Source organism: Musa acuminata, chromosome BXJ1-5 (genome assembly GCF_036884655.1).
Source record: "Musa acuminata AAA Group cultivar baxijiao chromosome BXJ1-5, Cavendish_Baxijiao_AAA, whole genome shotgun sequence".
Classification (NCBI taxonomy): Eukaryota; Viridiplantae; Streptophyta; class Magnoliopsida; order Zingiberales; family Musaceae; genus Musa; species Musa acuminata.
This window is the reverse complement of record NC_088331.1, coordinates 11089087-11104547: the sequence shown is the minus strand read 5'-3', so window position 1 is coordinate 11104547 and position 15461 is coordinate 11089087. Positions and strand designations below refer to the sequence as shown.

Genomic DNA, 15461 nt, shown 5'->3' with positions numbered 1-15461 from the left:
TTTCACAATGGAAATTATCTGATATTAGCATATATAACATGTAGAGAGGGTGAACCACTGTTTGTGCATCTACCATGAACAGCATTCTGCTCTTATAAAAGTTTTGCAGCTTCAAATAGTAATAAAAAGAAAAAAGAGGAATCAACAGTACATAGGAAAAGGCATGACTAACAGAACTGTTACTTCTCTTCTGATGAAACCTGATTCCATATCCTTGTTCTTTATTCTTGTGCACTGTAAAGATCCAGTGCATCAGATACTTGCTCATACAGAACTTCTGGTCTCCTTTGTTTGCAGAGCAATCTCATGGTCTTTGTCTGAGGTTTTGTATTTGTACCACTTTGCACATACAATGAAGAAGACCAAATTAACGGCACATAATGATGCGATCGAGAAGTAGAGAAGATCTAGTCTTCCCTGGTTAAGATCTTCTGCTAACCAATTGCTCTTCTGATGTCCACCAGTTGTTCGATGGACGATAGTTATTATCAAGCTGCCCAGATAGTTGGAACATGCAAAACCCAGGAAGAGCAGACCCCCTGCCATGCTCCTCATGTTTTCGGGAAATTGCTTGTAGTAGAACTCAACTTGGCCGACGAGGTTGAAAGCATCCGAAAGACCAGCAATAACGAGCTGAGGGATCAACCAGAGGCTGGACATTGATGAAATGGCACCGCCATTGGATGCAGTCCCCAGTGTCGGCTTGTGAAGCGCATAACTCCTTCGCCGTTCCTCTACCAAGCCACCGACAATCATCATCACGACCGAAAGAGCAATGCCAGTCCCCATCCTTTGAAGCAGCGTGATGCCACCTTCCTTTCCAGTAATCCTCTGAAGCAATCGGACGACGAAACGGTCGTAAACAAGCAACCAAATGGTCATGGCCGCCATGGTGAACACAGTAAAAGTTGCAGCAGGAATCTCAAAATTACTGTGCCCGAGATGTCTATCGGATTGAAGGGCTTGGAAGACGACGTAAGTCCATGTCAGAACAAAGGTAACCTCGAAGATGATACATGAAGACCAAACTGGGATGATTCTTACTAAACATTTCATCTGTTCAACTTGCTGTAAGCTACATAATCTCCATCCATCTGAAGCTGAGCCATCCGGTTTGATATCGTCCATGGGGGTTATGATCGCAGCTTTGTCAAGAAAACTGCAATTGTAATCAAAAAGCAAAAAAAAAAAAAAAATCACGTCTAGTAGTGATAGTTAAACATATCAAGTTGATAACTTTATTTTTCTTAGAATATAGTAAAATTAGTGATAGTTTTATAATAAACCTCATGAAGCAAATTGTAGTAGCTTTGGACTGCAATAGTTTGGATGTTATCAACTTCGAAGGAAGTGTTACAAATGGATTGAGGTTAATTAAATTGTTCCACTAATTTATTAGATCATCTTATGCCATCAAAATATAGGTTTGGTGCGTTCTTCTGAGTTGAAATCTCACTTCTTGTGCTCCCAAGTACCTGAACTGGTCGGTGTGCGGCAGCTTGGAGATCAGAGAACTGAGATGTGGAGGGTCAAAAAGAGAGCCCTTGAGGTCATCAGGTAGCTTCAGCGCTCGCTTCCTGAACGCCGCCACCAGCACCTGGGCGATGCTGGTGATCGGGCTGCCCTCCGGCCGAACCTTCACGTAGATCTTGGTCCCGACGAAGAAGAGCACGCTGGAGATGAACATGAACGCCGTGGGAATGGCCAGCCCCAGCGACCAGCTCACGTTGCTCTGCACGTAGATGACGAGGGTGGAGGAGGCCATCATGGCGAAGGTGAAGGTCATGTAGTACCAGTTGAAGAAGCTAGCGATGCCCCGCTTCCCCGCCTCGGTGGTGGGGTCGAACTGGTCGGCGCCGAACGCCAGGTTGCAGGGGCGTATGCCGCCGGCTCCGATGACCATGAAGACGTAGCTGGCGAAGAGGACGGCCAGCTGAGTTTGGTTCGCGCCGTGGCATGCGTCGCCATGACTGCTGCAGGGAGAAGGGTGAAGCTTGGAGACGGCAGCCGTGAGTGTGAGAATGAGCATTCCCTTCAACATCATCAATCGTCATGGACACGTAGGATTAGAAGACAGCAATCTGATAGGCTTACTATCAATAATTGGAGTATGATGACCAACAAGCGTGACCGTCCCGGCACCAGCTTTACTGGCTTTCAATGATGGCTAACATGTGCCGACATGTCTCATTGTGTACTATTTATCACGAAGGCTTATATCAATCATATTGTACAGATCATTTATTAATATATTGGGCCCTATCATTTTGCATCATATCAAAGCTCACATGACTTGTAACCCCTTCAAGCATCTAAACAAAAGGACCAACAAATTTCATGCAACTCTCGGTGGTGTCTCTTCAAGTGTTTGATAAAATAGCTGTTTTTGTTTTTGTTTTTTTTAATATCTGGTGGGTGGCAAAAAGTTTGATCTTATTTATGCTTACTTTTTGTTCCCCTTTTGTCAGTACATAGTCTATTTCTAAATGTTATTCTCTTTTTCTTTCACTAATGCATGTCAGTAGAACTGTCCGAACACAAGTTCATCTTCAGCTTACTCTCTGGGAGTTTTATTTGGTTGGCATTTCATCAAACACATACGAAGAAGATGAGAAGAGCTACTGAGAGAGAATGGCAGCTCTTCAAGGTGGTAGCATACCAAGAAAGAAGCAACCGAAGCGGCCCCCAAGGTGGCGTAGCGGCCGAGATAGGTATCGGCGAGGAAGGCCCCGAGGAGGGGGGTGAGGCTGGTGGTGCCGTTGAACACGGTGATGAGGGTGGCGGCCGCGACGCTCTTCATGTGGAAAACGGTGGTGAGGTAGACCAAGAGGTTGGCGGAGGTGCCGATCGTCCCCAGCTTCTCAAACGTCTCGTTTCCTGCCCAGAATTCTCCTTCTCGTGAGATGTCAAGTGGTGCGTGGGCGAAGGTGGAGGGTGAGCATGTGTTCCACGTACCTATCACGTATGGCATGGCTTTCCACCCTCTGTAGTTGATCACAGGCTTCGCTGCTTCCCCATTCTGTGGTTCCTCCGGCGTCGACGTCGTCATGCTTCGTGTTCCCTTCTCCTCTCTCTTCTGATGAACGACACAGTATAGAAGAGAGCGAGAGATAGATATAGGGAATCCAAGCTCTACTTCCTTCGAGAGCCTGCACAGTGTAGAGAAAGAGACAGCCGAGATCGACCACACAAAAACGGAGTACCGTTCAAAGCAGTCAGTCCACTACCCTTAAAAGAAGGTGGGGAAAGGGACGAAAGTGAGATCCTCCACACACGAAGTATGAATCTGCCTTTTGGCGGGAAAATCTTTCCGGTTAAAAATTCATTAATGATAAATGAATTAAATTAATTAGATTAAATTAAATATTAACTTAATCCAAAAACTTAAGTTAATTGATTATGAGTTATATTCGAATATATATATATATATATATATATATATATATATATATATATATATATCATCTGCTCTCATGATATTTATCAATATAAGATTGTTTTCTTAATTTTTTAATTATTTTTTCGTACATAAATATCATCTTACAATTCTAAGATGACACCGTAAGATTCCCGACATCCAATTGACGTTATCGTAGTCTCTCGTATGATTGGTGTTGGATGCATCGAATGCATGCGACGAGGCATTCCTAACTCTAAACTATATACACTCTATTGTGAACAGTGATTTGGAGTCCCGAATACAACTCAAATAGAGATCATCGTTGGAGGAAAGTGGTGCGGTGGTCACTTGGGGCTTCTTCTTTTTTCCTCTCTCTCCTTTTGAGAATCTTTTGACTCCCGAAAGCATGAAAAGAATGTCATATATCTAAATCGGGCCAGAATGGGTGCCAATCATCTTCTTGTCTCTTCTTGCTTTTTTCCACATTGATGTTCCATCGGTGTGCCGTATGCCATCATCCACTTTCCACAAACCTCCAAATTTCATTTATGTCTACCCACTATGCAGGAATTAGAACACCCAACAATCTATTAGTCTGACATGTATATCGACTTTGCAGAGATCAGAACATCCAAAAATCTATTAGTCTGAGATGTATATCGACTTCGATATGTGTTCTTTTTACTTCGGGAGGCGGAGGAGGAAGAAGAAGAAGAAGAAAGAAAGGGGAGGCCACGTGACTATGTTGAACACACACATACGTATCATCTTGATGGAGATGACGCCGAGAGGAAGAAGAAGAAGAAGAAGAAGAAGAAGAAAGCAAGGGGAGGCCATGTGACTATGTTGAACACACAGACACCATCTTGATGGAGATGACGCCGATACCCGCGGTTGTTTGTTTCTGTGAGAAAGACCACACATACCCATCGTGTGGTCATGCATCCTTCCACCACCATGTTGAAGTGGGAAACAGGGAGGAGATTACAGTTCTTTGTTTGTTTGCTTGGATTTCAAGATGGAGATTACTGCTGCTAAATCAATGATGTAGCAGTGATGGCACGGCAATTAAAGCCGGTCTAATCTTACAATCGTACACTATCCACGAAACTTCGAGTTGAGTGCAGAGTTCAGATAGATCCAAGGCAGGCAACCTAACGCTATGTGGATTGTTATAAGATGATAGTAATAGCCGATGTCACTGAATTATTGGTTCAAAATTTTCCAAGATAGACAACCTAACACTCATGTGGATTGCTATAAGATGATAGTAATAGCCGATGTTACTGGACCGTTAATTCAAACTGTTTCGATCCAAGTTAATGTCAGTAGAGTAGTCAATTGAGCTCGACGTAAGGACTACACTTTCTCTATGCTTCTAAATCGAATATATATGAAATAATGTAGAATTTTGGTGGATGGTTTTGAGAGAGAAAGAGAGAGAGAGAGAGAGAGAGAGAGAGAGAGAGAGAGAGATTGCCACCAGCTACTTTTTTCCCCCTTTGAAGTTTCAAGGTTTAGAGGGATATGCCAAAGTCCACTAGTTTGGAATATCAAAGCATTCGGATAGGAGTGTAAACATGGATCAGTGAGGTTAGACCTGTGGTTACATGTTCTGCAGATTTACACAATTTCACATTGATCTAAGGTTTATGAGATAGTTCAGAGTAAGATATAACTAGTAATATAATCATTTTATGGAATAAAAAGAGGCATTGCCTCCATTCAATCATGATTTATGAAAAGGTGTATGCAAAGTTGAGGGTCACACCTCTACCTAGTAGATGTCAAACGAAACATAGATGAGCAAAGAAAGCATCTTAGTTGCAGCAGGTGTCAGATCAAACTAATAAGTTGGAGAATTGGCAAGCTTCCATGACAATTATCTGCAAGCTCCTATGTTATTGTTGAAGAATCAATTACTTCGTCATTGTCATCATGGAACCAGATAACTTGTTTTAGAAAGAAATGATTGCCTTACATTATAACTGATGACAATTTGAGGAGACTTTGTTGCCTGGAAGAGAAAGTTCCACTTCATATCTGATTCTGAAGTCATCTGATGCTCACATTTGATTCTTGGTCATCATGATATCAGATCATTTGTCTTCAAATTATCAGAGGATAAGGGTGTGAAAGAGAGTTTCAACTCACATCTGATTCAGAAATATCTGATGCTGTCATTGAATGGTATTATAAGACATCCTCTGAGTTCATTGACACTAATCCTTCGGTTCTTTTCTGAACATGCAGCTCGTAAGAATTCAGTAACACTGCTACTCGCTGGTCAGCTTCATGGTCTTTGAAGGAAGGAATTCTTCCATGCCAGTGATTCTTCTCTCATCAAAATTCATTTTGAAGGTAACTTCTGCACTGTCGGAAGAAATGGTGCTTTTCACCGTAGACCTTTTCGTGTTTCAAAATTAAATGTGTTTTTCTGTTTCGTTCACACAAATTGGAGACTTTCTGTTAGGTTGATATGGCACCGTATTGTGCACCAGGACTCGGACAGTCCTGCCAGCAGTGGAGAAATAATTTCAAACAAGATAAATTCATCATGTTAAACTTTTATATTATATTGCAAAAAAACTTCAAATTTATTTACTGGGCCCTTTTGACAATTTTCAAATTTTGATCTGATCCACATGGAAGAAGAGGAAGGGTATTCATTCAAGAAGCAGGGCACATTCCAATCATGACTGTTGTTTTTGAGATTTTATTGACAAAATAACAATTATCTTCCAAAAGTTTCAGGAACAGTTGAGATGTTGTTATAAAATGATAACAGTGATCATGTTTAATGGTTTTGAAATTTTTGCTTCAATCACATAAGCCTTAGATAAAGAGATGATACTGATGAAACTGAGCAAAAAAGGGTGGCAAATCATTTAATATTGGTCAGAGATGCATAAAAAGCTCTTGTGCACCGATACTTACTCAGAGCAATCAAATCAATCATCGGATGCTTAATTTCATGTGCTTACTTAAACTGTCTCTTCTTTACATGAATCCTTTTTATTCTGACTTTATAGAGCTGTTATCAGAATATAGAGGGAAGTTTCACAATTAATATTGTATATAAGATGGTAATAAATAGCATCACCTGTTTGATCAGGATTGCAGTGCTGCTGTGGGTTGTGCTCATATTCAGAGTCTGGACATGTCTGGCACATAAATGGCACAGGCTGATACGGCGCGTCATGGCACGGCAAGTCATGCAGAATGTATCCAACTCACATGGCATAAAAATCCTTAATTGGATGTATATGCCAAAATTACACAAAAGGAAATCGATCATTTCACTTCCAAATGATCCATAAATAACAGATAAGATACACATGATTTTGAAAAAACACATGCATACATAAACCACAGACGATCGATCGATCATACTGATATGCTTAGGGGGCTTTTTCATCATAATACTTATGATATTGGAAATTGAAAGATTAGGATGTCGATCGGTACATGTCGGCACAGCCCTAAACATAACTGTGGGAGAAAGTTACTGGCACACCCCTGGCTGTCTTGAATTGATGGTGCTAATATATGACTAGGCTAATTTTTAGCCTGTGTCAGTTGACCCATATGTGCTAACCAATGCGGCACAGAATAATAATACCTTGCAAGAGGTTAAAAGCACATCCCAGTGTCATGAAACATCGTAAGCATCTAGATAGATACAAATTCAGATTGACTGTTGGAGCATAGTCAACTTGAAGTATGATCTCTTATCGACTAAATATACTCAAAGACACTTATTCTACTCTCGAGGCATAGCTAATGTTGTAGAACAAATTTTAGACTCTTACTAGTGTTTCTTGTCTTTTCATCAGCATATGACTAGCACCAAGAAAATTACTGCCTTAAGGTATGTTTAAAACACTGTATCAATTTAGAATCTCCTCTGGGAATAAAGAAAAAAGTTCCCAAGACACCGTGTGAAATCTAGTAGATACAGATACCAGTTTCTGCATCAAGTGAGTCTGGGTGAGCAAATCAATGGACAGTCTCAAACAAATATGATCCACCATCATGAATTCAGAAATTTTATTACCAGAAGATACAGTAAGCATGTTAATCATGAGAGGTCACTCAGGTTGGTTTTGATGTTTTTCGGTATAATGAGTTCGAGTGAAGTTCTTTGAGGAGAACTTCAAGCGCAAATGTTCATGTACAGTAGTCGCTAATGATAATCTTAAAACTTAAGTTATTAGGAAAAGATCAACCATATTAAATTCTAACATTCCCTTTCATGTTCAAGTCAGATCAGGCTTACACAAGCAATTAAACCCAAGTGCATAGTGCAAACCAATTAGATAGAAGGGTATGTATTGTACAAATATTAATTAAACATCAAACTATCATGGACTTAACTAGAATTACCTAAGTCGTGAGGCACCCTTGTATTATTTGTCTGCAAAGGGTTAGCTTAGTTGCAATCTCGTTCAAGCCCTAAAAAACTTGTAAAAGAGCAAATTGATTAATTCTGAACACAAGCGGTAGACAAGTTTGCACGTAAGTTCCCATAGGCCTTACGTGCAAACTTGTGAATCGAATCAACGCCCAACACTACCCCAAACCCTCATCTAGCCCTATGCCACCTGAGTGATTTTCGGGTGCTGAGATAAATGACGTTTCATTCCACACCGCAGCCTACACAAAAAAAGCTATGGCATGTGAAAACTAGGTCATTTTGGGATAATTTTGCTTCTTCTAGTAAGCGATCATTCTGCAACCCTATAAATTGTTCATGCTCATAGTTTTCAAGTAAAAACATACAAATACAAGAAAAAATATGCTGCCAAACATATATACAAGTAAATAAAAGTGACGAACAGTCTATTGACGAAAGTATTGCAGGTGCACAACTACTGTCCATGAGAGGACGAAATATGAAGTAGTTGATATAGTATTTGAACTCATGACTTGATCTGTACCGTGATAAACATTTTGATTGGGTGACTATTTCCAGAAGGTTAAACTATAAGGAAAAGACTAGTCATCAAAAGAAATCAAAACACAAATGTTGTCTAGCAAATTAAGCTACATAAAGTTTTTCAGCATCTTCAGATAAAAAGACTTAGCGAAGCATAGTGCGAATTAGACAATATGATTCGATCAAGAGGAGAGTCAATCTTACTCTGAGATTCCTGCTTGCAGGAACGTCATCGGCATCGTCGTCGACAGCGTCATACTCTGAGATTCCTGCTTGCAGGAGCATCACCAGCACCGTCGTCTGACAGTATCTGCGAATTGGTGCAGTCTAAAAGAGTCCATTTCGGACTTAATACACCAAAAGAACTATGCGAGAAGCCGAGGAGGACTCACACCTCTGCTCCTTGCTTCCATGCCGAAGTGATGAGACGGCCGCCGCATGCCACCGATGACTCCCAGCAGGCGAGAACAGAACACGGGCGACGACGAGCACTTGGTGGCACCTGCGAGCCGCATGCTGACTTGGTCCTGCTCGGAGATCTCCTTATCTTCGTGCTGTGCTGGAGAATCCGAAGCACGCGAAATCCGGAAAAGCAGGGACAATCTCACGCCTACGACCTCCTTCCCCCGATCTGGATCCCGCTCAGCTGATGCAGACATGAACCGTCCACCTCCACCGTGCTCATCCTTCCTAGTTTCTTCTCCAGTCGGGAGAGAGCAACCGAGTGATCCACGGCGAGCAGAGGGCGCTGCGCCGCCCCTTGCCGCCCGCAAAGTGTCTGCATGGGGAGGCAATTGAGCTGGGAGACATGGACGGAGTACACGGAGGAGAGTAAGGAGTTGGGCGGCCTTCGGTTACAGTTAGGCAATGGGAAGCGGGAAGAGGAAGGGAGATTGTGGTGGGTTAGGCATTTAGGAGAGAGTGTGATGTGACATGACACAGATTCTCCAGCAGCTCGGGGTGTGGAGGGCGTATCCATCGTCTCAACCTTGAATCCTCGCATAACATGAGAATTGCTGTTGGACTAGTCCTCGAATGTTGGAGGTAAAGATCGTCGAGGTCGAAACACGCTCCAACGCATCTACATGTGTGTCGGGAGCACGTCTTGACAAGGTGCCTTTGGTATCTATGTTAAAAAATTACATTATATCTATATGGTGTAGAGACGATAAACTCCTTTTTACAATCAAAATTAAAAGAAAAATATTCTTTCGATAAGATTATCTTATGTTCAATTTCTACTAATGTGATGGATAATAGGGAATATAACATCATTCACTCTTCATTCGATACTTATCATAACGTAGTGTCCATGATAGAAAAAGAAGACGGATGCCCTTCTCCACCTGTTTGCACACGTTGGCAAGAGTTCAAGGTAGACGATTAGAAGTTGCTTTCTTACAGAATATTTTATGAAATATTCTATTCTTTTATGACTAGGTATAAAATCTTATCTTCACATAATAAAAATGGGCTTACTTTTTTTTTTATCACTCGAGTCTGCACTCATATACCTTGGGTTACTAACTTGGTATCGGATGGATCAAGTCAAAAAACCTCGCGATCTCGATCTTCGTATAGGTGGCACCTCGGGAGTTTAGTGTTTTAATTTTAGAGGCACCTCGGATAATCCTACGCATATAAGTCCAAACCACGTCAAGCTGATTAGGATATCAATGACTTAATTCCTCAATATTTTTATGCTAAAAAGAGAGCCCAATGTCATAGTAACACCTATCCATCGACTCTCTTAATGAACGCTCGAGCAAGGAAGCTTTGCCCCCGACTTACAATACTTTCACTCAAGAGGGGCAGTAGCCATCCTTTCCATAGATGAATACATCCACTTTAGCGCAAATGCCGATGCAATATTGGCGTCTATTCAATGACCAAGGCCTCTCACCTCCAAAGGACGACATCGAGCCACCTACTCATTCCCACCAATGTGTTCTTAAATCTCACCCAGTAAGTATAAATGCTAACAGGCATAATACATGTTATCGCTCCTTTTGCCTTAATTAACCCAATAAGTGATGCCACTAGCCCAGCCACGATCATCAGCTCAACCGCCACCGACATTGGTATCCATCGTGGTTCCCCCACTTGACGTAATGTAATGTTGATGACATCCTATGAGCATCTGAGACTTGTCAAACCGTCAATCGGGGGGGGGTGCACTTTGCTCACCAACCATGGAATTCAACGGACCACACCATTACTCTATCTTGCCTGAATTTAAGACTTAATCGATGGATTCAACAGAGGATTTCCTAGAGATACAACTACGATAGATGGACCGATGTTTGGATGAGATGCGATGAAGTTTTGACAATCCAAAGAGGAAGCATTGGTCAACCCCACCTTAGGTCGGTCGCCATTTACTCTGAAAATCCAAGAAGAACTGATTTTAGCAAACTTTTGCCTCCCATCTTTGGAGGCATTTGATAGCAATGCCGACCCAATAGAACACATTACAACTTTTTATATCGAAATATTATTGTATGACACTTCAAACGCCCTGATATGTTACACCTTCCCAACCATGTTAAGAAGCTCAGTACGATAATGCTTCAAACTACTTACTAACTTGGACATTAGAGGGATCGAGTCAAATAATCGCTCTCTACATATACAGTTCGACTCACGTCCAACCGACCAGTATATCAACAACTTAATCCCTCGATAACATAGATGATATATAATTTTTTTTTCTTTTTTACCAAGCTTACCCGGCACATACGACGAGTTCTAATTGAGGTGAATATTTTTTCTTCCATCTTCTTTAATATAATTACCGAGCAAGTGGCTAGACGTATTCGAGGTAGCAAAGTAAGCCCTCACGTGGACGTGTTCTGTTTGGTGCAACTTCTTTTGGTGGAGTGAATGACAACGTGGTATTGTTCTTGAATGTTGGGGAGGTTATAATTCTAGCGAACGGACAGTCCACAGCGGTGCTCTTCGTGTTCTGAAGTTAAGTTTATTCACGTGGAATGCGTCTTCTAAGTCACCCCTCAAAGAATTTTATATTACATTTTGATAATTATTTGAGAATATATATATATATATATATATGATTTTTCATATTTGGCTCTTTCTATTCAACCATCACAAAAGATGATGTCGGATTTATTAAATGTACATATAACGTCTAATGAGCATGAGAATATCTCCTAAAAAGTGATTTTTAGTATTTGTAATTCATTATCTGATGGGGATATAAAGTGGAATAACCTTTGTATATGAACAAATACTAGCAGACCATGATATACAGCAGAATTAAATGAAATCCTAATCAAATAGAACACCAAGATATACGTGGAAAACCCCTCCAATGTGAAGGGTAAAAATCACGGGACAAACTAGAGATAATCCACTATGAGAATAATGAATATACAAATCTCAATCTCTTGCCCTAAACCCTAGCAACAATCACAAGAGAACAACTGGGAAACAAGGATCACGACACTGTTCACGATATCTAAAACCTCTTCAAGTAATCACAGTAAGAGTCTATTGTAGATTTGATCTAACCTGAGATGAGAACACTGCTAGATGATTGAGAACAGTCTCTCTACATTGTCCTTGTTTTCTTCCCTTTCTTTCTCTCTACATTACATTTTTCTTCTCCTCTTTGCTGCTGCGAAGATCACTATGTTGCTGCCATTTTCTGCCCAAAAAACGCAGCCACCTTCTTATAAAAACGCAACCACCACACCCCTCTTATATTGATATAGGGTTAGGTCAAAGGGGTGTGGGCTGTGGGATGATAAAGTCCACCATGGGCTGAACCCACTTTGGGCTGTTAGCCTAACAACCTCCCCCTTCAGCCCATAAGGGAGGCTGTCTCATGACTCCTCAATGTGAAGCCATGATGACCAGCTGTCGGCATATCTCCTATCTTTCTTTTGGTAAAGTCTTTGTCAACATGTCTGCTCCGTTATCATCTGTGTGAATTTTCTGAAGCTGCAACTACTTCTCTTCAAATACATTTTGAATTCAGTGGTATCCGACATCTATATGCTTTGACTTAGAATGAAACATTGGGTTCTTACACAAATGAATGATAATCTGGCTGTTACAATGCACCACATAATTTTTCTGTTTCAGCTCTAATTCTTGTAAGAATTCTTTCATCCACAACATTTCTTTGCATACCTCTGTAGCAGCAATATATTCTGCTTCTGTGGTAGAGAGAGCAATACACATTTGCAACCTAGATTGCCATGACACAGCTCCCCCTACAAAAGTAAGTACATAACCTGAAGTAGACTTCCTTGTATCTATATCTCTTGCCATATCAACATCTGTGTAACCTGTCAACACATGTGGTCTACCTCCAAAGCTTAAACAAACCTTAGAGCTCCCTTTGAGATATCTAAAAATCCACTTCACTGTTGCCCAGTGCTCTTTGCTTGGATTTGCAAGAAATATGCTAGTAACAGCAACTATATATGCATTGTCTGGCCTCATACATACCATTGCATACATTAAACTTCCAACGGCTGAAGCATAAGGAACCTTTTGCATTTTCTTCTTCTCCTCATCACTTGACAGACTTTGTTCTAAGCATAACTTGAAGTGACATGTAAGAGGAGAACCAACTGGTTTTGCATTGCTCATACTAAATCTTTTCAAAATCTTCTCGATGTATTTCTCACAACCAAATCTTCTTATTTTTCCTGTCACGGGAAATCTGCATACCTAGTATTTGCTTTGCTGGCCCCATGTCCTTCATTGCAAAAGACTCACCTAGCTCCTTCAATTTGTCAATTTTAGATATATCTTTTCCAAGAATAAACATGTCATCAACATAAAGTAAGAGAATAATAAAATCCTCACCAAACCATTTGATGTACACACAATGATCTGAAGCCATTCTTTTGTATCCATTTTCTGTCATAAATGAATCAAACTTCCTGTACCACTATCTTGGAGCTTGCTTTAGCCCATACAAACTCTTCTTTAATTTGCAAACAAAGTTCTCTTTACCTTTGACTTTGAAGCCTTTTGGTTACTCCATATAAATTTCCTCCTCCAAATCCCCATGAAGGAAAGCTGTCTTCACATCTAACTGTTCAACCTCCAAGTCCTGGCTAGCAGCAATACCAAGAACAACACGAATAGAAGACATTTTAACAATAAGAGAAAAAATCTCTTCAAAGTCAATACCTTTCTTTTGACCAAAACCTTTCACAACCAATCTAGCTTTGTACTTTGGTTGCGAACAATATTATTTGGTCTTCAACCTGAAAACTCACTTGTTCTTTAAGGCCTTCATTTCATTTGGTAGTAGCACCAAATCATAAGTGTGGTTCTTCTGAAGAACATCCATCTCTTCCTGCATAGCAACTAACTACTTCTCTTTCTGCTCACTTTCAATTACTTCCTGGTAATTCTCTGGTTCACCTGCATCAGTAAGCATCACATACTCATCTGTATAGTACCTTCTGGAAGGTTGACGTTGTCTAGAAGATCTTCTTAACTGAGGCTCTGCGGGAAGTTGCTCTCCAACTTCTTCTTGCTCAACATGTCTTGTAGGTAGATCAACATCAAGCTCTACACTATCTTCATACACATCTCCCCCATCACCTTGATATACTAGATGAGTAATTGAATTACAATATGCTAATCCTTCTACAGAAGTATTGGCTGGTGCCTTCTTCTTCAAATCTTCAAAAGTTTGATCCTCAAAGAAGACTACATCTCTGCTTCTAAACACCTTCTGCTTTTCTGGATCCCAAAGCCGGTAACCAAAATAATCATGTGAGTAGCCAAGAAAAATATATTCTTTAGACTTACTATCCAGCTTGGACCTTTCGTTATTTGGAATATGTGCAAATGCACGACAACCAAACACTCTCAAATGCTTGTAGGAAACATCTTTCCCTGACCATACATGCTCTGCAACATCACCATCTAGGACTGTATATGGTGATAAGTTGATCACATCAACTGCAGTCCTCAAAGCTTCATCCCAAAACCTTTTGGGTAGCTTGGCCTGTGAAAGCATACATCTGCTCTTTTCCATGATGGTGCAGTTCATCCTTTCTGCAATTGCATTATGCTGAGGTGCACCAGGAACTGTCATCTCATGTTGGATTCCATGTGACCTGCAATAATTATTAAATAATCCTGTATACTCACCACCATTATGTGATCTTATGCATTTCAATTGCCTTTCTGTCTCCCTTTCAACCTTGGCATGAAACTCTTTGAAGACATTAATAATCTGATATTTGGTCTTCAAAGCATAGGCCCAAACTTTCCTGGAAAAATCATCTATAAAAGTTTCAAAATAAAGTGCACCACTTATACCAAGAACATCAACAGATCCACCAGGAGTTTTTATCCTCAAAGGGCTACATACATCTATATAAACACGGTCTAAGATATGCATTTTTCTAGACAAAACAGGACTAGCAAATGAAACTCTATGTTGTTTACTTGCCAAACAATCAATACAAGGGTTCAGATGTATACCTCTGAGGTCTGGTAATACCTCTCTCTTGGAAAGAGCTTGTAGCCCCTTCTCGCTCATGTGTCCCAGTCGCCTATGCCACAACTCCATGCTAAAGTCTTTTTCTGTAGCATTTAACTACTCACCATAAGCTTTAGCCTACAACATGTACAAAGAATGACATTTCTTTCCATTAGCTATCACAAGAGAACCCTTACTGAGCTTTCATTGCCCTCTATGAAATCTGTTATCATAGTCTTCATCATCTAGCCTTCCAACTGAAATTAAATTCAGCCACAAATCAACCACATGCCTCACATCCTTAAGCACCAACTTGCAGCCAAGGTTGGTCTTTAAATTGATATCACCCATGCCTATGATGTATGTTGTGCCATAGTTGCCCATCTTGACAACACCAAAATTTTCAGACCTGTATATAGCAAAAAACTCCCTCCGTAGTGTAGCATGATAAGAAGCACATGTGTCAATCATCCACTCAAGATCCTGACACACACAAGAAAAAAAATCATCAGAATGAGACAAAATCAAATAATCACCACCCTGCACTATAGCTGTGATATTATCTTTTGACTCTATAGACTCCACTTCTTTTTCCTTTTTCTTGTTCTTCTTAGGTTGCTTACATTGCTCCTACTCATGCGTAA

At 40.6% G+C, this 15461-nt stretch overlaps 1 protein-coding gene and 1 long non-coding RNA gene across 2 annotated transcripts; both read right to left on the bottom strand.

The window, feature by feature from the left end:
• LOC135673789 (protein NRT1/ PTR FAMILY 2.11-like) lies at positions 1-3114 on the bottom strand. The gene is made up of 4 exons (XM_065183096.1): positions 2956-3114; positions 2660-2877; positions 1476-2032; positions 1-1159 (listed from the first exon to the last, which is right to left on the bottom strand). Exons 1-4 carry the CDS (start codon positions 3047-3049, stop codon positions 265-267), a joined length of 1764 nt encoding a protein of 587 aa, XP_065039168.1. The 5' UTR covers positions 3050-3114; the 3' UTR covers positions 1-264.
• A 5291-nt stretch (positions 3115-8405) lies between these two features.
• On the bottom strand, positions 8406-9360 carry LOC135674984 (uncharacterized). Its single transcript, XR_010513789.1, has 2 exons — positions 8734-9360; positions 8406-8649 (listed from the first exon to the last, which is right to left on the bottom strand). It is a non-coding gene; the product is annotated as an uncharacterized LOC135674984 (long non-coding RNA).
• Between the last annotated feature and the right edge of the window lie 6101 nt (positions 9361-15461).

What these genes read in the sequence shown, in the direction of transcription:
- LOC135673789 (XM_065183096.1), bottom strand. Translation starts at nt 3,049, where the DNA reads ATGACGACGTCGACGCCGGAGGAACCACAGAATGGGGAAGCAGCGAAG. An exon ending in CTTCGGTTGCTTCTTTCTTG is followed by an intron (nt 2,033 to 2,659) that starts GTATGCTACCAC and finishes ATGATGTTGAAG; the next exon opens with GGAATGCTCATTCTCACACT. An exon ending in CCGCACACCGACCAGTTCAG is followed by an intron (nt 1,160 to 1,475) that starts GTACTTGGGAGC and finishes TTACAATTGCAG; the next exon opens with TTTTCTTGACAAAGCTGCGA.